The sequence below is a fragment of the Brachyistius frenatus genome, unplaced genomic scaffold (genome assembly GCF_029030835.1).
Source record: "Brachyistius frenatus isolate BFR_SWC_R1_liver_20210118 unplaced genomic scaffold, ASM2903083v1 Contig_79, whole genome shotgun sequence".
Lineage (NCBI taxonomy): Eukaryota > Metazoa > Chordata > Actinopteri > Embiotocidae > Brachyistius > Brachyistius frenatus.
In genome coordinates, this window is record NW_027210678.1 from 325,631 (window position 1) to 352,500 (window position 26,870).

At 47.6% G+C, this 26,870-nt stretch overlaps 2 protein-coding genes across 3 annotated transcripts in view; both read left to right on the forward strand.

The window, feature by feature from the left end:
• Window positions 1-1,375: 1,375 nt before the first annotated feature.
• Window positions 1,376-8,444, forward strand: LOC138626952 (ETS domain-containing transcription factor ERF-like). Its single transcript, XM_069708967.1, has 5 exons — window positions 1,376-1,447; window positions 2,922-2,979; window positions 3,118-3,349; window positions 6,457-6,577; window positions 8,041-8,444. Exons 2-5 carry the CDS (start codon window positions 2,922-2,924, stop codon window positions 8,185-8,187), a joined length of 558 nt encoding a protein of 185 aa, XP_069565068.1. The 5' UTR covers window positions 1,376-1,447; the 3' UTR covers window positions 8,188-8,444.
• A 707-nt stretch (window positions 8,445-9,151) lies between these two features.
• The window catches only part of lig1 (ligase I, DNA, ATP-dependent), a 30,801-nt gene continuing 13,082 nt past the window's right edge, over window positions 9,152-26,870 (forward strand). The window contains exons 1-19 of one of the 2 annotated variants that reach the window (XM_069708869.1): window positions 9,152-9,265; window positions 9,749-9,817; window positions 10,542-10,707; window positions 11,575-11,632; window positions 11,663-11,770; window positions 13,628-13,735; window positions 14,613-14,894; window positions 15,011-15,152; window positions 16,076-16,162; window positions 17,170-17,226; window positions 18,065-18,123; window positions 18,475-18,588; window positions 18,681-18,847; window positions 19,325-19,401; window positions 19,618-19,709; window positions 21,290-21,377; window positions 22,051-22,136; window positions 22,579-22,694; window positions 25,850-25,945. In XM_069708869.1, coding sequence (XP_069564970.1) covers window positions 9,249-9,265; window positions 9,749-9,817; window positions 10,542-10,707; window positions 11,575-11,632; window positions 11,663-11,770; window positions 13,628-13,735; window positions 14,613-14,894; window positions 15,011-15,152; window positions 16,076-16,162; window positions 17,170-17,226; window positions 18,065-18,123; window positions 18,475-18,588; window positions 18,681-18,847; window positions 19,325-19,401; window positions 19,618-19,709; window positions 21,290-21,377; window positions 22,051-22,136; window positions 22,579-22,694; window positions 25,850-25,945 — 1,989 coding nt within the window. In that variant the 5' untranslated portion in view covers window positions 9,152-9,248. Of the gene's footprint in view, window positions 9,266-9,748; window positions 9,818-10,541; window positions 10,708-11,574; window positions 11,771-13,627; window positions 13,736-14,612; window positions 14,895-15,010; window positions 15,153-16,075; window positions 16,163-17,169; window positions 17,227-18,064; window positions 18,124-18,474; window positions 18,589-18,680; window positions 18,848-19,324; window positions 19,402-19,617; window positions 19,710-21,289; window positions 21,378-22,050; window positions 22,137-22,578; window positions 22,695-25,849; window positions 25,946-26,870 lie in introns of both variants that reach the window. The other variant, XM_069708870.1, reaches the window with a different exon arrangement.

A 26,870-nucleotide genomic window follows, 5' to 3' on the forward strand; every position in this document is an offset into this window, starting at 1 on the left:
CATCAGAGCTCCATCAGACCTCCATCACTGCTCCATCAGAGCTCCATCACTGCTCCATCAGAGTTCCATCAGACCTCCATCACTGCTCCATCAGAGCTCCATCATTGCTCCATTAGAGCTCCATCAGAGCTCCATCAGAGCTCCATTAGAGCTCCATCAGAGCTCCATCAGAGCTCCATCACTGCTCCATCAGAGTTCCATCAGAGCTCCATCAGAGCTCCATCAGAGCTCCATCACACCTCCATCACTGCTCCATCAGAGCTCCATCACTGCTCCATCAGAGCTCCATCATTGCTCCATTAGAGCTCCATCAGAGCTCCATCAGAGCTCAATCAGAGTTCCATCATTGCTCCATTAGAGCTCCATCAGAGCTCCATCACTGCTCCATCAGAGTTCCATCAGAGCTCCATCAGAGCTCCATCACACCTCCATCACTGCTCCATCAGAGCTCCATCATTGCTCCATTAGAGCTCCATCAGAGCTCCATCAGAGCTCCATTAGAGCTCCATCAGAGCTCCATCATTGCTCCATTAGAGCTCCATCAGAGCTCCATCACTGCTCCATCAGAGTTCCATCAGAGCTCCATCAGAGCTCCATCACACCTCCATTAGTTCCATCATTGCTCCATTAGAGCTCCATCAGAGCTCCATCACTGCTCCATCAGAGTTCCATCAGAGCTCCATCAGAGCTCCATCACACCTCCATCACTGCTCCATCAGAGCTCCATCATTGCTCCATTAGAGCTCCATCAGAGCTCCATCACTGCTCCATCAGAGTTCCATCAGAGCTCCATCAGAGCTCCATCACACCTCCATCACTGCTCCATCAGAGCTCCATCATTGCTCCATTAGAGCTCCATCAGAGCTCCATCAGAGCTCCATTAGAGCTCCATCAGAGCTCCATCAGAGCTCCATCACACCTCCATCACTGCTCCATCAGAGCTCCATCATTGCTCCATTAGAGCTCAATCAGAGCTCCATCAGAGCTCCATCAGAGCTCCACTCCACCATACAGACTTCAAGAATGAATCTAAAGCTGATAAAGTTGATCAGACAGAAGATTTAAACAAAACTTTTACCATAAAAGTGACAATTCAGTGATTTTATTTGAGTAAAACAAAGTTTATAGATTTTAGTTTTAGCTCCGGCAAGTTATAAAAAACATTTTTGACATTTGAAACATAATTAATAGATAAAAGTAAGAGTTAGTTCAAAAGTGATTGGTTTGTTTCCAGCATCAGACCTGTTCGTTTAGACAGACCTCTTGACTCTGGGAAAGGGGGGAGAGGGGAGAGAAGGGGGAGGGACAGGGGAGGGGGCGGGACAGGGGAGGGGGCGGGAGTGTGGTTGGGTGGGGGTGAGATCAGATGGGGGTTTAAGATTCGGTCCATCCGTCCTTCAGTCCTCAGATGAACTGATCATCAGACGACGCTGCAGCTCAGATCACGGTAACACTGATTATTATTATTATTATTATTATTATTATTATTATTATTATTATTATTATTATTAAAGCCAGTCAGGAACCTTTACTGAAGCTGCTTTGTGTTACCAAGGCGACCGTACGGGACAGACGAGGTTCTTTCATGGTTTCTGCTCGGTGTAAATCTGAGACTCTGATGTGTTTCTGTTGTCATTAGTTTGTAATTTTGCTGCTGATGTCGAGACTCTGTGACCGCGTGTTTGGTTCTGATCCGGTCCGGCAGCGAGGTCCTGACGTCCCGTGACCGCGTGTTTGGTTCTGATCCGGTCCGGCAGCGAGGTCCTGATGTCCCGTGACCGCGTGTTTGGTTCTGATCCGGTCCGGCAGCGAGGTCCTGACGTCCTGTGACCGCGTGTTTGGTTCTGATCCGGTCCGGCAGCGAGGTCCTGACGTCCTGTGACCCTCAGGGATCCCTGAGAGGAAATAAAATGAGAGCTTTTCTTTTCTGTATGTTGTTGCTGGGAGATAAGAAGATATTACAGCGTATGGAGGAGAAGATGTGTGTGTGTGTGTGTGTGTGTGTGTGTGTGTGTGTGTGTGTGTGTGTGTGTGTGTGTGTGTGTGTGTGTGTGTGTGTGTGTGTGTGTGTGTGTGTGTGTGTGTGTGTGTGTGTGGGCGGCGGCGGGGGGGGTGTTGAAGTGCTTCTTGAAGAAGATGAGTTTTCAGGGAAGATGGCGGGTGACTGCTGGGTAAGGTCACCGTGTCTGAGTGTGTGTTTATTGGAGGAAAGTCGTGAACTCACTCCGTCTGTCTGCAAGGGAGCGATGATGTCACACTTTAAGTGATGATGTCACACTTTAAGCGATGATGTCACATTTCAAAGGTGGCAAAATAATACTGTTGACTGTGTTTTTTGGTTGTTTGTATATAATATATATAGATATATACTGTACTATATACACTGTATATACTGTATATACTGTGCATTTTATATTTTATATTTATATTTTATAATTTTATTGCTTTTCTATTGTTCTATTATTATCGTATTGCTTCTGTATGCTGCTGTAGCAAAAAAAAATTCCCCTCGGGGATTAATAAAGTAACTACCTAACCTAACCTAACCTAACCTAACCTAACCTAACCTAACCTAACCTAACCTAACCTAATTAACCTAATTAACCTAACCTAACCTAACCTAACCTAACCTAACCTAACCTAACCTAACCTAACCGAACCTAACTGTCACTCAGAGAACAAACACAGATACAGATATAAAAAGATGTTATTAACATAGTGGTCATGTGACGCTTCAGTCTGTGTGAAGAGGATTTAACACCTCATCATGCAGAAGAATTCAGATTCATCTCAAGCAGCTTCTTCCTGCGGTTTTCTTGCGTCTCAGTGATGAGGATGAAGATGATGAAGATGGTGATGATGATGATGACAGTGAAGAAGATGCTCAACAGTTTCACGTGTGTTTGTGTGTTTTGTGTCAGATGCAGTGCAGCTGCAGCTCCTCAGTTGGACACGTCTCAGCACCTTACTGGAGCCCAAGTAAGACGGGTGTGTGTGTGTGTGTGTGTGTGTGTGTGTGTGTGTGTGTGTGTGTGTGTGTGTGTGTGTGTGTGTGTGTGTGTAACTAAAACGTAAACAAACTCATGGTTCAGTGTAACACCCCCCCCCCCTCCCCAGCAGTGCTGTTTCCTGATTGGGCCTACAAACCAGCCTGGTCACCCGGGTCCAGGCAGGTCCAGCTGTGGCACTTCCTGCTGGAGCTGCTGGGCCGCGGCGAGGGCGGAGCCATCGGCTGGGGGGGGGAGTGGGGCGAGTTCATCATCAGGGACCCCGAGAGACTGGCGAGGCTGTGGGGGGAGAGGAAGGGCAAACCACACATGAACTACGACAAGCTGAGCCGGGCGCTCAGGTGAGAAAGACACTCACCTGTCAGCTCCATCCATCATCCATCATCCATCCATCATCCATCATCCATCCATCGTCCATCGTCCATCATCCATCATCCACCGTCCATCGTCCATCAGTCATCATCCTTCATCCATCATTCATCATCCATCATCCATCCATCATCCATCATCCATCCATCATCCATCATCCATCATCCACCATCCATCGTCCATCAGTCATCATCCTTCATCCATCATTCATCATCCATCATCCATCCATCATCCATCATCCATCCATCATCCATCATCCATCATCCATCCATCATCCATCCATCATCCACCATCCATCATCCATCCATCATCCATCCACCATCCATCATCCATCATCCATCCATCATCCATCCACCATCCATCATCCATCATCCATCATCCATCCATCATCCATCCATCATCCACCATCCATCGTCCATCGTCCATCATCCATCATCCATCGTCCATCAGTCATCATCCTTCATCCATCATTCATCATCCATCATCCATCCATCATCCATCATCCATCCATCATCCACCATCCATCATCCATCCATCATCCATCCACCATCCATCATCCATCATCCATCCATCATCCATCCATCATCCACCATCCATCGTCCATCATCCACCATCCATCGTCCATCAGTCATCATCCTTCATCCATCATTCATCATCCATCATCCATCCATCATCCATCATCCATCCATCATCCACCATCCATCATCCATCCATCATCCATCCACCATCCATCATCCATCATCCATCATCCATCCATCATCCATCCACCATCCACCATCCACCATCCATCGTCCATCGTCCATCATCCATCATCCATCGTCCATCAGTCATCATCCTTCATCCATCATTCATCATCCATCATCCATCCATCATCCATCATCCATCCATCATCCATCATCCATCATCCATCCATCATCCATCATTCATCATCCTTCATCCATCATTCATCATCCATCATCCATCCATCATCCATCCATCCATCATCCATCATTCATCATCCTTCATCCATCATTCATCATCCATCGTCCATCCATCATCCATCATCCATCAGTCATCATCCTTCATCCATCATTCATCATCCATCATCCATTCATCATCCATTCATCATCCATTCATCATCCATCCATCATCCATTCATCATCCATCCATCATCCATCATTCATCATCCTTCATCCATCATTCATCATCCATCGTCCATCCATCATCCATCATCCATCATCCATCATCCATCATCCATCATCCATCATCCATCATCCATCATCCATCATCCATCAGTCATCATCCTTCATCCTTCATCCATCATTCATCATCCATCATCCATCATCCATCATCCATCATCCATCATCCATCATCCATCCATCATCTTTCATCCATCATCCATCGTCCATCATCCATTCATCATCCATTCATCATCCATTCATCATCCATCCATCATCCATCATTCATCATCCTTCATCCATCATTCATCATCCATCGTCCATCCATCATCCATCATCCATCATCCATCAGTCATCATCCTTCATCATCATTCATCATCCATCATCCATCATCCATCCATCATCCATCATCCATCATCCATCCATCATCCATCATCCATCATCCATCATCCATCATCCATTCATCATCCATCCATCATCCATCATCCATCCATCATCCATCATCCATCACCCATCCATCATCCATCCATCCATCATCCATCATCCATTCATCATCCATCCATCATCCATCATCCATCCATCATCCATCATCCATCACCCATCCATCATCCATCCATCCATCATCCATCATCCATCCATCATCCATCATCCATCATCCATCATCCATTATCTATCATCCATCATCCATCCATCATCCATCCATCATCCATCATCCATCATCCAGCATCCATCCATCATCCATCATCCATCATCCATCATCCATCATCCATCATCCATCATCCATCATCCATCATCCATCATCCATCATCCATCATCCATCATCTATCATCCATCATCCATCATCCATCCATCATCCATCATCCATCCATCATCCATCCATCATCCATCATCCATCCATCATCCATCTCCTCCTCCTCCTCGGTGATTCTCGTCACGGGCTCTTACTGAAAATAAAACCAGCTCCTCATCAGTGTTTGTTGTCAGATGAAATTGTAAAATGTTAAAGTGCCCACAGAAGCATCACATGCAGCAGCAGCAGCAGCATCACATGCAGCAGCAGCAGCAGCATCACATGCAGCAGCAGCAGCAGCATCACATGCAGCAGCAGCAGCAGCATCACATGCAGCAGCAGCAGCAGCATCACATGCAGCAGCAGCAGCAGCATCACATGCAGCAGCAGCAGCAGCATCACATGCAGCAGCAGCAGCAGCATCACATGCAGCAGCAGCAGCAGCATCACATGCAGCAGCAGCAGCAGCATCACATGCAGCAGCAGCAGCAGCATCACATGCAGCAGCAGCAGCAGCATCACATGCAGCAGCAGCAGCAGCATCACATGCAGCAGCAGCAGCAGCATCACATGCAGCAGCAGCAGCATCACATGCAGCAGCAGCATCACATGCAGCAGCAGCAGCATCACATGCAGCAGCAGCAGCAGCATCACATGCAGCAGCAGCATCATCACATGCAGCAGCAGCAGCAGCATCACATGCAGCAGCAGCAGCATCACATGCAGCAGCAGCATCACATGCAGCAGCAGCAGCATCACATGCAGCAGCAGCAGCTGCAGCAGCAGCATCACATGCAGCAGCAGCATCACATGCAGCAGCAGCAGCATCACATGCAGCAGCAACAGCTGCAGCAGCAGCATCACATGCAGCAGCAGCATCACATGCAGCAGCAGCATCACATGCAGCAGCAGCATCACATGCAGCAGCAGCAGCATCACATGCAGCAGCAGCAGCAGCATCACATGCAGCAGCAGCAGCAGCATCACATGCAGCAGCAACAGCTGCAGCAGCATCACATGCAGCAGCAGCAGCATCACATGCAGCAGCAACAGCTGCAGCAGCAGCATCACATGCAGCAGCAGCAGCTGCAGCAGCATGCCGACACTCTGACAGAAACCGTCTCCCTTCCAGATATTACTACAACAAACGCATCCTGCACAAGACCAAAGGGAAACGCTTCACCTACAAGTTCAACTTCAGCAAACTCATCCTGGTGAACTACCCGGGCTACCCCGGAGCAGCCGGCCATCAGGTCATCATCTCCACCTCAGGGCACGTCAGCGTGACGGAAACTGGCTCCCTGATTACTTATTTTTTATATCAAAGATAAAAAGATAGAATCAGTGTAATCTGACCAGTTTCCTGAAACACGTGACGTCCTTTAAGAAGAGTTTAATTTCAGAAAATATTTCACATTTAAACAAATGAATCGACTCTCAGAAACAATCGTCTCCACTTTATCAATTAACATGAAAACAAATCTTATAATCTAATATAAAACCAGTGAAGAGCAGAGTCTGAAGTTCCATCACGTCCGGCAGGAAGCTGCAGACGTTAATGATCCGATCAGCTCTGGAATTAAACTCTTCATATCATATTCTCACTGAGTCTTGAAGACGTGAAGAGAACACGAGGAACTTCCTGCTGCTGATGGAAGTCTTCTTCTTCAGCTCCGATCTTGTTCCTCATGTTGTGTTCACGCAGCGTCATGTGTGCTCCATCTAAAGCCCCGTGTTTCCACCTCCTCCTCCATCTCATCCTCCACCCTGCAGCTGGTCCAGAACGCCCCCCCGCCCCCACCCCTGCTCCCCACTGAGGGCAGCCTTCCTGTGTGTGGCGGCTCGGTGATGGAGCGAGGTAAGAGCAGGGATTCCCCCCGACACCGTTCACACTCAGTCTGGCGGTGACTCCTAAAAAAACTGATTTTTATATTCTATATAACGTTTCTTTTTCTCAGAGGAACACTGACGATCAGTTTTCTGTCACTTTAATAGGATTTATTGAAAATAAGACAAATAAAATATTTCTAATCTGATCTTTCAAACCTTCTGTTTGAAGCACTGATTGTTAATGTTAAAATAAAGTTGGAACATCACTCCTCCATTTCATCTCACTCCCCCTGACATCCCATAATCCTCCTCTCTCACTCAGTTCTGTTCATTTTTGAACTCCTGAAGCTTCTTTTAGTTCACGCAGAAGTGTTTCTGTGATCTGATGTTTTCAAGGTGAAACAGGAGGGCTGATGGGAAACAAACATGGAGTCTGATCTCGACCTTGAAGACACTTTTATTTTTTTCAGGTTGGATGAAACATGTGCAGCTTAACATGGTGATACTTCAGGTTTATTCACAGTCTAACGGCTGCAAACATTATTATTAGTAGTAGTTTTACAGTTTAATTTAACACAAATATCTTAAATATATCTTAAATAAATTTCCATTTACCAGTTTTTATTTTGAAGCTTTTAAGATGCTCTACATATTTTTTATATTCATTTTCAAGATGAAAAGATTCCAGACCTTTTTTCGCTCTTGATTTCTTCACTATTGATAATAAAAATATGAAATATTAATGGAGTGTGTCAGCTGAAGAACTACTCGGTGCTCCGAGATCATTTCTGTGAGCTAGTTTTCGTATTATTGATAAATCGGAGCTCCTTCAGCAGACTCGTCTCTGTATTCTGTGACTGATGCGTCTCTCTCCTCTTCCTCACAGCACTCCATCCTCTTCCTCACCCCTTCTTGCTCCCCTGCTGCCTCCCCAAACCACTGCCGACGCCCCGGGCCCTGCACGGCCCCTTCCCCTTCATCTCGGCCCCGCCGCGTCCGAGGGAGTCGGCCTGAGCGCGTAGCGGCCGGCTGATGAAGAGGAGCAGACGGACTGCTTCTTCCTCCTCAGACCTCCCAAACACTCGCAGTGTGTTTCAGTTGTTCAGCATCACTGTTTAATACACACTGTGTTCACCGGGTCGGACCGCCATGTGTATTGGACAGAAATATTCATAAACCTGCTCTTCCTCTTCCTCTTCAGGAGGGGAAGCGCACTTGTAAACAATAAACAACGTGGCACTTTGTGTTTGAGTCAATAAAGCAGCTCGGCTTCCATTGTTCAGCTGTATGTGTCGCATGTGACGTTCATCTTCCTCTCGAAGAAGAGCTGCAATGAATGATGCATTCAAACAGACACGGTCTTCATCATCATCATCATCATCATCATCATCATCATTATCATCGTCGTCTCTGCAGCATCAGGACCGGCGTGTCTGCAGATACCACCCCGACACAGCAGGGGGCAGCAGCGCCGTTCACATCCCGCACACACCCACTTCACAGCAGCCGTTTCCCGGGAGTCGAGAGGCGAAACAAAGACAGGAGGTGTCACTCTGAGGACTTTTTGGGGGGCGCCATCATTCTAGAGCCAATTCAATCTAGATATGATCAGTTACGTCACACACAATGTTTTCAGGCGGTTTTATGTTCTATAGTAAAATAAGTGAAAGTAGAATACATATCCAATTTTCTGATTTATGTGTTAGATGTTGTTTTTTGCCTCTTTGATGATTTTGTTTCTTAATAATATTAAATTTAAACATTTGTATTCAGTTTGTACATCTGTAAGACGTTTAAAACAGGAATACCGTGTCAACATTTTCAACTATTTCACTTTTTATTTGGTTTTTCACGACGTCAGGTCAAACTTGTCCACGAACGCGCATGCGCGCATGTCCATGTTTGCAGACCGGAAACGGGTTTATTTTCGTTCGGTAGTGGCTCTTGTTTATGTTGACGATCTCTGGGCGAAGCGTCGTTTTGGCGCCGCAGTTGTTTTTCCGCTCTGCAGCGCGGGAGTTTGTGTTCCGGTGTTGGACCGGAACTGTGCTCAGACTTTAGTTTCCGTGTCAGCTCCAGGAGTTTGAAGACGACATGCAGCGCAGCATCGCGTAAGAAACTCTCTGTTCCTCCCGCGGAGCTTCATGTCTCCACTTTAACTCCGCTCCGTGTTTGGGGGGTTAGAGGTGGGGGGGGGGGTAACGGTCGTCTGGGAGGGGGGGGGGGGTTACCTGTCAGTCAACCAGGAGCTAGCATTAGCATGAATTAGCATGAAGCCGTGTGTATTGATCGGAGACTTGTTTTCGCGCCAGCAGCGGGAACAGTGTCCGGTCAGATAAAAAGTCCGTACAGAACAACAGTGTCCGGTCAGATAAATGTCCGTACAGAACAACAGTGTCCGGTCAGATAAATGTCCGTACAGAACAACAGTTCCGGATCAATAAAGACGGTTTTCGAGCTGCCGGACGGTCCAAACGGACATGCGCAGTCGTTTCCAGACTGCAGCGACTCTTCTCTTCGAATGAATGATCTTTGTTTATCCAGTGACGTCACACACCAGCTGGCCTCTAACTGGAGATCTTCTCTCCCTCCAGATCTTTCTTTCAGCCCAAGAACCAGAACAACGAGGTTCGGAAGAAAAGAATCGATGAACCCGTGAAAAAGTAAGAAGTTCCTCTGCTCCTCTCAACGTCTTCCTGTCTGAACCCACCGGTTATTAATAACTTACATAATAACCACATGATTACAAGGAACATCTCATTTATTACATTTTGGATCAATAAACAGGGAATATTAATAACATTTTTCCAGACAGGGAAACTCGGGGCAAAAATTAAATATTAAATATAAGACTTGTTACTGTTTGAAGGTTTCTTTGGAGACGGTTCATGAGGTGATCAGGAATCATGTGTGATCATAACTGCAGCAGGTGTAAGCAGAGAAACGCTTTGTATTTAAAACACCTGTGAGTCTGTAAATTCATGAGAATATAATAATATTCTGCTCGTTAGAGGTTTGACTTGTGATCAAGAATAAAAGAGTTTATTGATTAATAAAAGGCAGCAGGTTCCTGTGTTGACTGACTGATCCAGGTGGACGCGTGTCGTTTCCTGTCTGATGTCCGTCAGTGTGAGACGACGTCTCGTCTCCGAGCTGTTTGATGATAAACTCTTTATTGTCTGTGGAATCTCTTAAACTCTTTTTAACAACTCTCATCAGCTCGGCCCTTTTTTATCACTTTGATTTTATAGCTTTTCATTTTTTTATTGCGTTTGTCACTGGCTTTATCTTTTTTTTAAGTATTCACACAGGTCCTTATGTTTCTGCTTCTGGACCTATAAATATGATTATTGCTCTTTATTTATTTGCCCCTGACGTCGTCCTCAGACCTCTGAAAAGCCCTCTGAAGGTGCAGAACGGCGTCCCGGAGGCCGATTCTCCCGTCAAGAAGGTTTCCAAACGCAGCCGTCAGATCCTGGACAGCGACGATGACGAGGCGCCGGCGGTGAAGGAGCCCGTTGGAGACAGAGAGGCTTCTGGGAAAACGGAGAAGGTAAATGGGACGTTGGACTGATGGTTTGATGAGATGAACAACAGCTGAAGTGCTTTATGCTCTGAATGTTTTATGAAAGTCGCAATATGAGATATTTTAATCCAAATCCACGAAAAAAAACTCTCATCATCAGTTTGGATTCTTCTGCAGAAAAATCGTCCAAAGAAATGAATCTTTCAACATGAACTCTTTCACTTGGAAATGAAACATTCACTCCAGCTGCCGGAGTGGGCGGAGCCTTCAGGTCATAAAAACACAGCTGTTATTTAAAACAACAATGTTGTTTAAAAAAATAAAGAAGTAATTTTTAACAGCGGCAGAACATTTGTGCTGCAGATCCATCTGTCTGAGACATGAAGACAATATGAAGGAATATTAATATTCTCTGTGATAAATAACGAGGAAACAGGGATGAACTGAACTGCATGCAGCTGAACAGTGAGTCACGAACACTTATCAATGCTCAGTATCGATCAGCTTTATATTCATGCACGCAGTTGCTTGGACTGGTTTTTATCTTGAGCTTTTATTTTGTCGGGTGGTGTTTCCTGTCACTGGGACTAATTTATTGGTTGTAGAGAACGTGTCTCATTCAGGTTTTAGTATTAATCACTTTCATATCATCACACGACTCATTTGACCTGCAGTAAACAAATTAGTTTTGTTTGTCCATCAAATTAAAACCGTAAAAATGCTCCATGTTACCTGCAGAACACGTCACATGGAGGGTGAGTGACACACGCGGTCACATGACGTGTTCCTCTTGCCTGTCACTTCCTGCGTGTTTGATGTGATGATGATCCAGATGTTGATATCATTTAATAAGCACAGCTTGTTGTGATAACGATGACGTCTTGTGTTTTTCAGAGGGATGTTGTGTTTAAGGCCGTCCCCACCCCACTGTCTCCTCCACCAGCCACCCCGACACCAGCCACCCCGTCGCCCGTCACCCCGGCGCCCGTCACCCCAGCGACGCCCATCACCCCGGTGACCCCGGCCTCCTCATCTTCCCCCGGCACTCCCAGCTCCATCTCCCCCTCCGGGATCGTCAAGCGTACGACAGGTCGGTGTCTCCTCGTGGTTTATTAACGCTGAGCGGTGCGACCGCACGTCGTCGTCACGGAGACGTTGTCCTCATCGCTGCTCTTCATCTCGTCGTATTTTGACTCCAGCAGAGTTCTGATGGTTTTCCTGCTTCCAGCTCTTTTTAATTGATGACTCATCAGCTGCTGTTAGCAGGAGGCGCTTAATGGCTCCAAATGCTCTTTATTTCACAAACAGACCTCTCTTCTCTCCTCTTCCTCTCCTCTTTCTCTCCTTTTCCTCTCCTCTTTCTCTCCTCTTTCTCTCCTTTTCCTCTCTTATTCCTCTCTTCTTCCTCTCCTCTTTCTCTCCTCTTTCTCTCCTCTTCCTCTCCTCTTCCTCTCCTCTTCCTCTCCTCTTCCTCTCCTCTTTCTCTCCTCTTCCTCTCCTCTTTCTCTCCTTTTCCTCTCTTATTCCTCTCTTCTTCCTCTCCTCTTTCTCTCCTTTCTCTCCTCTTTCTCTCCTTTTCCTCTCTTATTCCTCTCTTCTTCCTCTCCTCTTTCTCTCCTTTCTCTCCTCTTTCTCTCCTTTTCCTCTCTTATTCCTCTCTTCTTCCTCTCCTCTTTCTCTCCTCTTTCTCTCCTCTTCCTCTCCTCTTCCTCTCCTCTTCCTCTCCTCTTTCTCTCCTCTTCCTCTCCTCTTTCTCTCCTTTTCCTCTCTTATTCCTCTCTTCTTCCTCTCCTCTTTCTCTCCTTTCTCTCCTCTTTCTCTCCTTTTCCTCTCTTCTTCCTCTCCTCTTCCTCTCCTCTTTCTCTCTTCTTCCTCTCCTCTTCCTCTCTTCTTTCTCTCTTCTTCCTCTCTTCTTCCTCTCCTCTTCTTCTCCTTTTTCTCTCTTCTTCCTCTCTTCTTCCTCTCCTCTTCCTGTCCTTTTCCTCTCCTCTTTCTCTCTTCTTTCTCTCTTCTTCCTGTCCTCTTCCTCTTCCTCTCCTCTTCCTCTCTTCTTCCTCTCTTCTTCCTCTCTTCTTCCTCTCTTCTTTCTCTCTTCTTTCTCTCTTCTTCCTCTCCTCTTCCTCTCCTCTTTCTCTCTTCTTTCTCTCTTCTTTCTCTCTTCTTTCTCTCTTCTTCCTCTCCTCTTCCTCTCTTCTTTCTCTCCTCTTTCTCTCTTCTTCCTCTCTTCTTCCTGTCCTCTTCCTCTCTTCTTTCTCTCCTCTTTCTCTCTTCTTCCTCTCCTCTTCCTCTCCTCTTCCTCTCTTCTTTCTCTCCTCTTTCTCTCTTCTTTCTCTCTTCTTGCTCTCTTCTTTCTATCTTCTTTCTCTCCTCTTCCTCTCCTCTTTCTCTCTTTTTCCTCTCTTTCTCTCCTCTTCCTCTCCTCTTTCTCTCTTTTTCCTCTCCTCTTTCTCTCCTCTTCCTCTCCTCTTTCTCTCTTTTTTCTCTCCTCTCCTTGTTTGATGACTGCAGTGTTTCTCCTGCATCACCACAATAAGCAGCAGCGCTGGAGAAAACATCGCATTAAAGCAACGCGCTAATTTGACCAGAAATTGCATTCTTAATGTCCCGGGTTAATGCTTTCATTATCATATCTGGAAGAATAAAGTACCTGAGCTGGAGTCGTAACAAGAACCGGCACCGACGAGCGTGCAGCTCAAACCCAAACTGCCCTCCAGCATCAACTGCTGCATAAAATTAGAGGAAATGACACCGTAAGCTGGCGCGCTGCAGAATATCTTCCAGCATGGAATTAATGTTTTCATTAGCCGAGTGTATCCGAGCTGCTCTTTCTGTTGTTGGCCTACATGTGCAGTAAAAAGCTGTTTTCATCTGTTTCATCATTTCATGGCTTCAGCTGGGAGGCTTCACTTCTTCTTTTTAAACTGTTTGTGCTTCCTGACTCCTGCAGCGAGGAAGATGTTCCCCAAGAGGAAGCTGGACGACAGCAGGAGGGAGGAGGCTGAGGAGGGGCAGCAAAGCAAGCGCCCCCGTGTGGGGACCAGCGCCGGCAGTGCAGGTACCCCCCCCCATCTCACCCCCGGGAGTACACAAACACAGCAGATAGAAATCCTCATGAATCACATGTTATGGTTAATAATTAATTAAGTCTTATTTTGGAAGGGCCTCCACAACAGCATACTGGGCTTTGATCATTTCAAAATAAAATAAGAACAACAATATTAGTTTCCAGTTCCAACGTCCTGTCAGCTGTCTGTCAGCCTCCTGCAGCCGCTCACTCACTGTTGGAGGCACTGATTGATCTCCACTGATTGATCAGTCGATCAGAAGAGAATTAATTGGCAGCAGTTATGAGAATTCATCATCAGATGGTTTTTAATTGTGAATAAAAACTGCCTCTCAGATGTGAGCGCTCTGATGAAGTATGAACTGCAGAGATTTGAAGTGTTTGTCTGACTGAAGGAGATTCAAGCTGTCACCTCACAGGAAATCAATGAGTGAAGAAAAATGATCATTAATTAATAACCTCTAGCTACATCTAATGTTTAATTGTCTTTTTCTGTTCATTTTATTCCAGAAGTATAATTTAAGTCTGATCATACTGTAGTTTGATATTCATCTCATGAAGAAAACACATTTATAGTTTCATATTCTAAATAAAGCCATAATGTCAGTAGAAGCTCATCGAAGTGTAGTTTAATATCAGAAGTGAACTGCTTCAGATGAACAGTTGGTGGCGCTAATTCTCCGCTCATTACAACCACAGAAGAAGTGAAGTTGTTTAGAGAGTCAAACCTCAAACGAGGTGTAAAAACGCTGATGGAAATATTTCTGTTTGTTTCATCCACATCAATAAAAATAATTTTTTTTTTAACGTAAACGTGTGTAAATATTCACCATTAACCTGCTGCCATTCATCTCCTGTGTCTCTGCAGGAAACAACGAGGAGCTCATGGAGGAGGAGGTGAAGGAGGAGACGGCTGAGCAGGCAGTGACCGACAGCCCAGTAGAGGAGGTGGAGAAGAAGAAGAAAGGAGAGGAGGATGAGGAGGAGAAGGAGAAGAAGAAGAAGAAGAAGGAGAAGGAGAAGAAGAAGAAGAAAGTGGTGGTTGAAAAGGACACGCGAGACAAAGGAGAGAACTCGAAGGAGCAGAAGGAAGCGAAGGAGCAGAAAGATAAGCAGCCGGCCAGGAAAACTCCCATCAGCACTTTCTTTGGTGAGCAGAATTTACATAACTAAAAAAAAAAAAGTTTGTGAATGTGCTTTGCTTTTTATCAGCGAGTGAAGACAGCAAAGTTCCCCCCCCCATCCTTTATTTACTTCATCCAACAGCTCCCAGAAAAGCTGCCATGAAGAAGGAGGAGGAGAAGGAGGAGGAGAAGAAGGAAGAGAAGGAGAAGGAGGAGGGGGGAGGGAGGAAGACGACTGCCGAGAGGAGGAGCTCCGAGGAGGAGGAGAGTAAAGACTCCAAACGGTAAGATGGAGCTCAACAGGTAGTTCCAGGTAGTTCAGGCCTGATTGGCCGAACACCTGCAGGTAAACCTGCAGCTGCATACTCAACTTAACTTGACCTCTGACCCCTTTGGGGGAGTTTCTGAGTGACACTGTGGAGACGAAGAAGGACTGCTGTCATTTTTTAGGGAGGTTTTCTATCTGGTTCTTCCTTCCTTCCTTCCTTCCTTCTCGTGGTCTCCGTCCTGCTTGCGTAATGCAGCGCCTTCATTTCCCCTAAATAAACCAGCTGCAGCGGTGCATCACTGCATCACTGCATCACTGCATCACTGCTCCGCCATTTTCAGGTCACGTTAACGACTCCAGCCACAAACTATTTTTAGCTCTGGGAAAGCAGGAAATGCATTATTCATCCTGCTAACTATTTATTTTTTATCGCTGGGTGGTGAAGGAGGTGAAGGAGTGATGTCATGAGAACTCTCAGTGATGTCATGAGGACTCAGTGATGTCATGAAGACTCTCAGTGATGTCATGAGGACTCTCAGTGATGTCATGAGGAATCTCAGACGGCTTTTGGATTGTTGTGATCATCAATATTAGATTTCCAGGTGGAGTTTTTTGAAAACTGATGTAATTTGTGAAGTTTTAAGTGATTTCTTTTTTTTTTTGCAGTAAAATTGCAGGAATTTGCAAAAACTGCAAGTCAAGGAAAATATTTTTTTCCTAACAACTCCCTGATAAAAAGTAATATGTCATCACTTCCTGTGACAATAACATCGTGCTCCTGACATTCATTGATTCATGCAAAATAATGTAAAATTTCTCTCTACTTTTAAACTCCTTCCCGAGCACATCATCCATTATCTCGTCGTCATGACAACGGTGTGCAGCAGGACTTCCTGTGTGTGTCAGAGGTTCTAACAGCTGTCACCTTTGTTCTCTCAGCGAGTCGACGTCCGGACCGACAGACTACGACCCGTCCCGACCCAACTACCACCCAGAGGAGCACGCCTGCTGGAGGCGGGGCCAGAGGTAAGTCCTGCCCCACCCCCACCCCCTCACCTCCCACCCCCCACCCCACCCGACACAGTATCTCAATGAAGGATGACGAGGAATCTCTTTATTATTTACTGTCTGTAAGATGCTCATAAATCCATCGACTCAGCGGCCAAATTAAATCAGTTTGACATGTATGAAGGTATCAGAGGACTCAGCAGGTCATCTTCTCCATCACTGCACCTCCAATCTGAAGGAGTGACTTCAGTAGGAACTCTGAAGCAGCACGTAGAAACCAGCTGTGGTCGTTCCTCCTCGTTTTACTGACAGGAAGTTGTTCCCATCCCGTCGAGGAGATCCTGCAGTAAATATCAGAGTCCGTGCTGTGGACCTGTGTGAGGCCCTGTGATTGATCACTCTGGATTATGCCTAGATGGGTAATTGCAGAGTTCTGCGTTCAGTGTGGACAGGAAGTGCAGCCGAACGTCAGCCCGTCTGTTTCTCTGCTCTCGTTGCCACTTCAGCCTGTCAGCCGAAGACAAAACTAATCTGCCCGCTGAGCCGGGTTTCCTCCAGCAGACCGACAGCATCGTGATGCTTTCTTTTTTCGAAGTGAACGACAGTTGTTTTTTTTAATCATGCTCACAGCTGATGACCTGCAGCAGCACGTCGGCCCCTGAACCGCCATCCTGCCTCTCCTGCTGTACACATTGAACAGGCCTACGTTAGCTGGGTGGTTTATTTCCGGTGTGAGCTGCTCAGAATGTGTGAGATGTGTTTGAGTCCCTGGGCTCCGGTTGTTCTGCCTCCATATGGAGCGTAATAAATTCTCTTTCTCTGCCGCCACGGCGGGTCTGACCTTTGTCGTCCTCGCTGCCGCCGTCGTGCAGCTTGATAACCTCGAATCAAAGCTGCGTCTGCTGTCGCACTAATTGCCGGTCGGCTCTGAACAGCTGAGTCAACATAACGCTGTGAATGTAAAAAAGTGTCGAGTCCAAATGCTTTGCCTGCTTAACGACATGCCCCCCCCCCCCCCCCTCCAGGGTGCCGTACCTGGCGGTGGCTCGCACCTTTCAGAAGATCGAAGAGGACTCCGGCAGGTAAGAGCTGAACGACGTTAACACTCATGTCCACATAGAGAAGAGTGTTCCTCCTGAACATGTTCAGTAACAGTTATTCACATAGCTGAGCTCCACCCAAACCAGCTGAGTCAGTTTCTGTTTTTATCTCAACACACATTTGCTACAACAACAACTTCAATTCAACAGCACGTGATTTTTTTCTTTATGGTTTTAATTGCTGAATTTCACATCTGTCATAGAAACAAACCCAATATGTATTACTCTGTTCTCGTATCAGTATGACATCACTTCCTCTCACGTTGCCTCCGTCTGCAGTCCTCATGCATCTTCTGCATTCAGTCTTCTCTTTCTTTTATTTTAAGAAGTCGCAGCATTCAGCTGAACTGTGGTGTAACTTTGATTTGATTTTTTTATAGCTCTGCCCCCTCTGTTGCTGTCCAGCTGAAAAATATTGTATTTATGTTATTTATCTAACATAAAGGAATAAAGGATTTCCTTTATTTTCATCCTTTATTCCTTTTTTTGTTTCCTTTATTTATCATCTGGCAGCAACAGGAAACGGTTTTATTGAAGGAAGAGCTTGATGAATCCAGATCCTCCACTTTAACGAGATCTGTGAAACCCAACTCTCCTCCAAACAGATTGAAAGCATCCTTACAGCCACTCTTTTCATCTTTAAAGGATATTGGATGACAAATGTCCCGGTAACGAGCTGCTGTGATGCATCGTGTTTCATAAGTGAGCTGTCCGTCTGCCTCCTCGTCTCCCGTCTCTCCCGTTTAACCACTAATGTGATTTCCCGCCTCCGCAGGACGTCCTCAGCTTCACTTTAACTGGTGTTGGTTGTCGTTCACAGGCTGAGAAACATCGAGACTCTGTCCAACCTGCTGCGCTCCGTGCTGCTGCTGTCTCCAGGTAAACGCTGTTTATCTCCCATAATGCACGCTGATGGCGGCTGGCTGCCAGCTATCAAGGAGACGATGATGAAGCCAGCGCGCACATGAAACACTCCTGTGTGTGTGTGTTTATCTGTATGTGTGTGTGTGTGTGTGTGTGTGTGTGTGTGTGTGTGTGTGTGTGTGTGTGTGTGTGTGTGTGTGTGTGTGTGTGTGTGTGTGTGTGTGTGTGTGTGTGTGTGTGTGTGTGTGTGTGTGTGTGTGTGTGTGTGTGTGTGTGTGTGTGTGTGTGTGTGTGTGTGTGTGTGTGTGTTTATCTGGGTGTGTGTGTTCAGATTAATAAATGCCTTCGCGTGTGTGCGTTTCCCAGACGACCTGCTGTGCTGTGTGTACCTGTGTTTGAACCAGCTTGGCCCCGCCTACCTGGGGATGGAGCTCGGCGTTGGAGAGACGGTGCTGATGAAAGCCGTTGCTCAAGCAACCGGTAACGTTCTCACACGTGGTGAAAACACCGGAACTTCTAATGTCCTCCGCTCTTCAGCAAGCCGCCATTTACCGTCTTGCTCTCGTTTCCAGGGCGACAGCTGGACAAAGTCAAAGCGGAGACGCAGGAGAGAGGAGATCTGGGCCTCGTGGCCGAGAGTTCCCGTAGCAACCAGCGCATGATGTTTCAGCCGGCCAGTCTGACCGCAGGGGGCGTGTTCAGGAAGTTAAAGGAAATCGCCAACATGAGTGGAAACTCAGTGAGTGAGAGAGTGTTGTTCTCACTCTGTTGAGAGGGGGAGGGGGGAGGGGAGGGGGGAGGAGGGGGAGAGGGAAGGAGGGGGGGAGGAGGGGAGGAGGGAGAGAGAGGAAGAGGGGGGGAAGGAGAGGAGGAGGGGGGAGAGGAGGGGAGGAGGGAGAGAGAGGAAGAGGGGGGGGAAGGAGAGGAGGAGGGGGGAGAGGAGGGGAGGAGATGTTACTGTAAGTGAAGAAGAACAGCTGAGTCTGTGTTTGTCCTTCAAAGGGTTAATTCCTCAGCGTCTCAGTAAAATGTTCCCCGGTGTGAATCTCCTGTGTAATTAGTTCCTCTCTCCTCCCGCCGTGGCTCGGCCGTGTGTTGTGGGGTTTCTCTGGTTGAACATGGAGGTTTGTTCTCGCTCGGTGACCTCCGTCTTTCTGCTTTCTGTCTCTTCTTGCTCTTCTTCTGTGAATCTCAATTTCCTTCCCGCCTGCCTCAGGCCATGAATAAGAAAATCGACATCATCAAAGGCCTCTTTGTGGCATGCCGCTTTTCAGAGGCCCGCTACATCGTCAGGTAGAACACACACACACACACACACACACACACACACACACACACACACACACACACACACACACACACACACACACACACACACACACACACACACACACACACACACACACACACACACACACACACACACACACACACACACACACACTGAACTGTGTGTAAGAGTGCAGCTGCAGACGGATGTGCACGCTGACGGCTTGTGTTGACGGACAGGTCTCTGGCCGGGAAGCTGAGGATCGGCCTCGCTGAGCAGAGCGTCCTGTCTGCGCTGAGCCAGGCCGTCTGCCTCACCCCACCTGGACAAGGTAACTTTAGAGGACACGCCCACATGTTCTCCCGTCCATCTCACAGCTGCAGTCACATGTTCGTATGTACATGATGCCGCTCGTTTGTTCATCCCTTCTTAAAGTGCTCTCTGTCCACGATGACGTCCTGTTTACATGGCAACAACAACAACAACAACAGCAGCGTTTGTTTACTGTGAGTCTGAAGTCCTGCTTCAGTCTGAATATCAACACTGAGCGTTAAACAGAAGGTGAACTGTACATGTGAATAGAGTATGAAGCAGCTGCTGCTCGCACTTAGAAATAAGCTTCAGCCAAAATACTGACAGTCCTCTCCATTGGAGGAGGAGGAGGAGGAGGAAGAGGAGGAGGGGGGGTGTTTTTCTCTTCCTAAACTTTATCCAAAAATGTCACTTAACTGAAATACAGCATGAAAAGATGAGAATATCGGACAGTTGTGTTGTTTTCGGTGTTTGGAGAGCGGCGGGTACCAAACTGATCCGCAACATCTCAGTTTAGCACACCTATGCTCCTCTGCTCAGAAGCCCCGCCCCCTACACACTCCTCTGCTCAGAGGCCCCGCCCCCTGCACACTCATCTGCTCAGAGACCCTGCCCCCTGCACACTCCTCTGCTCAGAGGCCCCGCCCCCTGCACACTTCTCTGCTCAGAAGCCCCGCCCCCTGCACACTCCTCTGCTCAGAGGCCCCGCCCCCTGCACACTTCTCTGCTCACAAGCCCCGCCCCCTGCACACTTCTCTGCTCACAAGCCCCGCCCCCACACAGAAAACACTCCGCTTCACTTGGAGAAGTTCATCTGACTTCACAATGACTTTCACTCTGTTCAGTCTTCATTTTTGCCCACAAACCTGTCTGAGCAGCGCTGCAGTAACTTCTCTCTGCGAGGCGTTTAGGGGACGTCGGTATATTGTAGCATCCCCTCGAAACTGCATGAGAACCACAGATTGGTTCTGGAATATGTCATTTTCTTGTTCTTTGATGTATTTTATAAGATTGGAGTTGAAAAGGTTTTGTGTTGTTTGTGGTACTGAAACCGTTGAACCATCACGGTGAAGACACCGCGTCATCATATTACCTTCACATAAATACATGTAGGTTAAAAGTTTCCATCCTTTTACGGGTGGAGTTAATGAGTTTGTTGGCGGTGTGATGATGTAAGAAGAGGTGACAGTGAAGCAGCTGCACAACTATTAACATGTTGTATTAATACACCACGGAAATCACTACATCAGATTCACTTCATGTGTGAAGAACCAGGTGACATCGTTTCATCTTCACCTCGAGCTGCTCCCACCTCCACCTCCACCCACCTCCCCCCCCCCCCCCCCCCCCCCCCCCCCCCCCCCCCCCCCCCCCCCCCCACACACACACACACACACACACACACACACACACACACACACACACACACACACACACACACACACACACACACACACACACACACACACACACACACACACACACACACACACACACACACACACACACACACACACACACACACACACACACACACACACACACACACCTTAATAAAGAAGTTCAAACATCTGTTGAAACGTGTGTCCGTCCCTCCAGCTGTGATGGACGCGGGGAAGGGGATGAATGCTGAGAGCAGACGGGCCTGGATCGAAGAGAAGAGTCTCATCCTCAAACAGACCTACTGGTAGGTGCAGTCCAAACACACCATCCTCATCGCCACGGCAATGCCTCACCCCTTTAAGTCCAGTCTCTCATCTTGTCTCCTTTGTCCTGTCTCCTTCTTTTTGATAAATATTGATTAATCTCCCCTCCACGTCTCCCTTCCTCGTCTCCTTCCACGTCTCCCTTCCTCGTCTCCTTCCACGTCTCCCTTCCTCGTCTCCTTCCTCGTCTCCCTCCTTGTCTCCCTCCTCGTCTCCTTCCACGTCTCCTTCCTCGTCTCCCTCCTCGTTTCCCTCCTCGTCTCCCTCCTCGTCTCTTTCCTCGTCTCCCTCCTCATCTCCCTCCACGTCTCCCTCCTCGTCTCCTTCCATGTCTCCTTCCTCGTCTCCCTCCTCGTTTCCCTCCTCGTCTCCCTCCTCGTCTCTTTCCTCGTCTCCCTCCTCATCTCCCTCCACGTCTCCCCTCCTCATCTCCTTCCTCGTCTCCCGCCACGTCTCCCTCCTCGTCTCCCTCCTTGTCTCCCTCCTCATTTCCCTCCTTGTCTCCCTCCTCGTCTCCTTCCTCGTCTTCCTCCACATCTTCCTCCACGTCTCCCTTCCTTGTCTTTCCTCCTCGCTTCCCTCCTCGTCTCCCCCCTCATCTCTCTCCTCGTCTCCCCCCTCGTCTTCCCTCCTCGCTTCCCTCTCTCCGTCCAGCGAGATGCCCAACTACGACATCCTCGTCCCGGTTCTGCTGAAGGAGGGCATCGACCAGCTACCCAATCACTGCAAGCTGACTCCAGGTGAGCAGCCAATCAGGAGGTGGGGAAAAGTTAAACAGCGACTGCTGTGTGTTTATTGATTGGCTCAGGGGAGGTGAGTCAGTTATTTTGGTTGAGTCATTTATCACAGAGATAAAAGATATCAGTAAACTAAGGATTAGCTCCAATTATCCTGCTGTTGGGCCGATAAGGAGCGGCTGAATTAATACTGACGTTTAGCGCCGTTCCGACGGAGAAGTCCAGCAGGTAAACAGAGCTGCTCTCAGAGGGGGCGGAGTCTCTTGTCCTGTGGTCCCGGCCACGCTGCTCTGGAAGATGAAGAAAACTCACAATTACTTCCTTCACTGTTTATCATTTCATGAAAAATGTACGTCTGTATTCTTTTGGTGTCCTGCTGTTTTTTTACCCTCCAGTTCTCTTCATCCTCTTCATCCCCTTCCTCTTCCTCTTCCTCTTCCTCCAGGTGTGCCGCTGAGACCCATGTTGGCTCATCCCACCAAGGGCGTCGGCGAGGTGATGAAGAGGTTTGACGAGGCGGCGTTCACCTGCGAGTACAAATACGACGGGGAGCGTGCACAGGTGTGTGTGTGTGTGTGTGTGTGTGTGTGTGTGTGTGTGTGTGTGTGTGTGTGTGTGTGTGTGTGTGTGTGTGTGTGTGTGTGTGTGTGTGTGTGTGTGTGTGTGTGTGTGTGTGTGTGTGTGTGTGTGTGTGTGTGGAGAGTGACAGAGTGCAGCGGTTTGGTTTTCCTGCCATATGGCTGCTGAACCTCTCGGCTGTGTTCTTTGAGTACAAGGTGTTGCTGTTGTGCGACTCTCACAGCGTGTTGACTGTGTATGTGTGTGTGTGTGTGTGTGTGTGTGTGTGTGTGTGTGTGTGTGTGTGTGTGTGTGTGTATGTGTGTGTGCTCTCCTATTCTTTTAAGATAAACAGTCGTGCTACTTGTACCCTGGGCCTCTGGGCAGAGTGAGCTACTTCTGCCTCTGTGGGCCGGAGGGAGGGAGGAGGGGAGGAAATTGGGAGGTGTGTGTGTGTGGAGGGGAGGGGGGGGGCACATCAGAGGGAGTCGAGCACGAAGACACAACAGGAGACGGCGGTGGGGATGAGTAAATGTGCAGAGGGACATAAAGAGGCAGAGATTGTAATGTAAAGCCCTGCAGCTGTATTCTTAATTTTGGACAGTCATGCCAATAAAGTTCCTTTGAACTGAGTTGAATTGAGAAGCAGAACAGAGCGATGACGTGCTGCTCCGGCCTCACTGCAGTGGACAGTACCGTCAGCAGCCAGCAGGGGGACTCGTGACACTCCTCACTTAAACACCCAACTCTGTGTGTGTGTGTGTGTGTGTGTGTGTGTGTGTGTGTGTGTGTGTGTGTGTGTGTGTGTGTGTGTGTGTGTGTGTGTGTGTGTGTGTGTGTCTGTGAGTGTGTGTGTCTGTGAGTGTGTGTGGCAGCTGATGAGTCCACATTGTTGTTTTGTGCATTTAATTCTGCTTTATGAGTTAATGTTTCTGAGACGATGATAACTGAAAATATTAGAAATATTAGAAATAAAATGTCAACAGCTGAAGTGCAGAATGCAGCGTGATGTCCTGTCAATCACACGTTTAGCGACAGGCCACATTAAGAAGGACCAAACGTTCCCAGTGTTAACATACGTGTGCTGGATTTTATAGTTTAGTAAAATGAGTCAACCGACCGGAGGAGCAGGTGGAGACAGGAACTGGTTTCATCTTCATGAATCTGCTCATGCTGAACGAAGCTACTTTAACTAAATGAAAGCGTCCGAGAGCTCATGTTTAGTAATATTTATTCACATAGCTGAGCACCACCCAAACCAGCTGAATCTGCTTCTATTTTACATCAACAATAACAAACTGATACTCAACAGATTAAATTCAACAGGATGCTTTTTTTCTGTATGCTCTTCATAGAGCTGCCTCCTCTTTTCTGAGCAGCCGTTTTGTTTCCAGCTCAGTGTGAGTGTCTCCTGTGTTTCTGTCCTCTGATCTCTGTGTGTCTCCCTGTGGGCGGAGCTCCACCTCTCCTGTGTTTCTGTCCTCTGATCTCTGTGTGTCTCCCTGTGGGCGGAGCTCCTCCTCTGCTGTGTTTCTGTCCTCTGATCTCTGTGTGTCTCCCTGTGGGCGGGAGCTCCACCTCTGCTGTGTTTCTGTCCTCTGATCTCTGTGTGTCTCCCTGTGGGCGGAGCTCCACCTCTGCTGTGTTTCTGTCCTCTGATCTCTGTGTGTCTCCCTGTGGGCGGAGCTCCACCTCAGCTATGTTACTGTCCTCTGATCTCTGTGTGTCTCCCTGTGGGCGGAGCTCCACCTCTGCTGTGTTTCTGTCCTCTGATCTCTGTGTGTCTCCCTGTGGGCGGAGCTCCACCTCTGCTGTGTTACTGTCCTCTGATCTCTGTGTGTCTCCCTGTGGGCGGAGCTCCACCTCTGCTGTGTTTCTGTCCTCTGATCTCTGTGTGTCTCCCTGTGGGCGGAGCTCCACCTCTGCTGTGTTTCTGTCCTCTGATCTCTGTGTGTCTCCCTGTGGGCGGAGCTCCACCTCTGCTGTGTTTCTGTCCTCTGATCTCTGTGTGTCTCCCTGTGGGCGGAGCTCCACCTCTGCTGTGTTTCTGTCCTCTGTGTGTGTCTCCCTGTGGGCGGAGCTCCACCTCTGCTGTGTTTCTGTCCTCTGATCTCTGTGTGTCTCCCTGTGGGCGGAGCTCCACCTCTGCTGTGTTTCTGTCCTCTGATCTCTGTGTGTCTCCCTGTGGGCGGAGCTCCACCTCTGCTGTGTTTCTGTCCTCTGATCTCTGTGTGTCTCCCTGTGGGCGGAGCTCCACCTCTGCTGTAGCATCTGAGCAACCTGTAAATGTGAGAAGTGTTCGGGGGCTTCATTAATACCAGCAGAGAGAATTTAAGGATGTTTTTTTGTTTTTTTTTTTTTTAAATGAAAAACATGAAATCTTTTGTGGTTTCAGCTCCTCCTGTGTTGCTTTGTTTTCCATGAATATAACAGTGAATGTGTGATGTGTTATTCAGCTGAGCTCACAGTCTGACGACCAGCAGCTGTGGTTGTGCAGAAACACAGGTAAACAGAGACAGTACAGGTGTACAACAGGAAACATGGTGCCTGTGGGGACATCGGGCTGATTTAATCAGGATCTGTTCCACCACACAAATATCTCTGTGTTTGCGCAGACTGAGAAAAAAATGTTGTTTTTACTTTAACATCTAATTAATTGATGGATAAAGTGATCATTAGATGGCTGGCTGCATCGTTAGCCTTCACACTGAGGAGGGAAACCTTCACCGACGCTTCCAGCTCCACGTTCACTCGCAACCCTGTTTACATCCACAATGTCTGGCTGCAATCAAACACCATGAAAGGAGCCGAGTGCTAATTGGCTGGAATCCAGCCGGTCGCCGGCTTTTTTCTTTCTCGCAGCAGAACTCACGACTGATCACAGTCTGACAGCCGATGTTTTAAAAGACGGAGAAGGTGCGGAGCCTCACGTTGGCTCCATGAGCTGCTAATGAATTCCACCTCCACACATTATTTATCCTGTGGTGAGCTGTCAATAACAATAGCTGTTAGCTTTGGTTTCTCCCTTCTCTCTCTGCGCTGAACATCTCCTGCGCTCAGCTGAAAAATCAACATTTGCAGAAGCTGCAACACCTTTTTTAAATCATCTTATTTTGTTTGTATTTGTCATGTTTGTGTTGTTTTTATTTTTCTCACAGATTCACATCCTGGAAAACGGCGAAGTTCGAATATTCAGCCGCAACCAGGAGGACAACACCAGCAAATACCCGGACATCATCTCCCGCATCTCCAAGGTAGATAACAGAGAGGAGCCGGCCCTCCTCACACCGACACCTTCACTCTGACATGAAGCCCCGCCCCTCTGGATGATGTCACAAACACCAGTCCTTTAAGTGTGAGCGTGTCAAATTAGTGTGAGACAGATCAGCTCCTCCTGAAGCTCCAGCAGGTGTCCTGAGGTGAACTGAGCTCAGTAGAAATACGTCTTTCATTCCTGTCGGTACTTTAACATCAGTAACATTCAGATAAACTCCCGTAGACTCCGTTATGATGACTTCTTCCTCCATTAATCATTCAGAACCGCAGCTTGTTAGAGGGAAAGAAAACCAGTTGAGGAAGGAGGCTGCAGCCCGGCGGACCTCCTGAGTCCTCGTCCAGGCAGCATTTACAGACCATAATAATAATAAGGAAGTCAAAATGAAAAAACATATCAGTACATGGACTGACGTCTGGCGATCAAACACTCGTGATGAAGATGAGAAGTTCTCCAGTTTAATGATTAGCAGTGAACTCCATAATTATTAATAACTCTTTCAACATTAATGAAATACAACCGTTCCTCAATCAACGTTATCTTTGATCAACGTTTTCTTATCAGACGACGTTTCCCCTAATTTTAAAGACTCTTCATGACTCCTGTTCCTGTCGTCTCCTCTTTGATTCCACCCGACTGTGATGTCACCATCTTCATCTTCGCTTCCTGTCCGTGCTCCTCGTCATCGTCGCGCGCGTGCGTGTGTGTGTGTGTGTGTGTGTGTCTCTGGTGTGTGTGTGTGTCTCTCTCTGTGGTGTGTGTGTGTGTTTGTGTTTGTGTGTGTTTGTGTCTCTCTCTGTGGTGTTTGTTTGTGTGTGTGTGTGTGTGTGTGTGTCTCTGTGGTGTGTGTGTGTGTGTGTGTGTGTGTCTCTCTCTCTCTCTGTGGTGTTTGTGTGTGTGTCTCT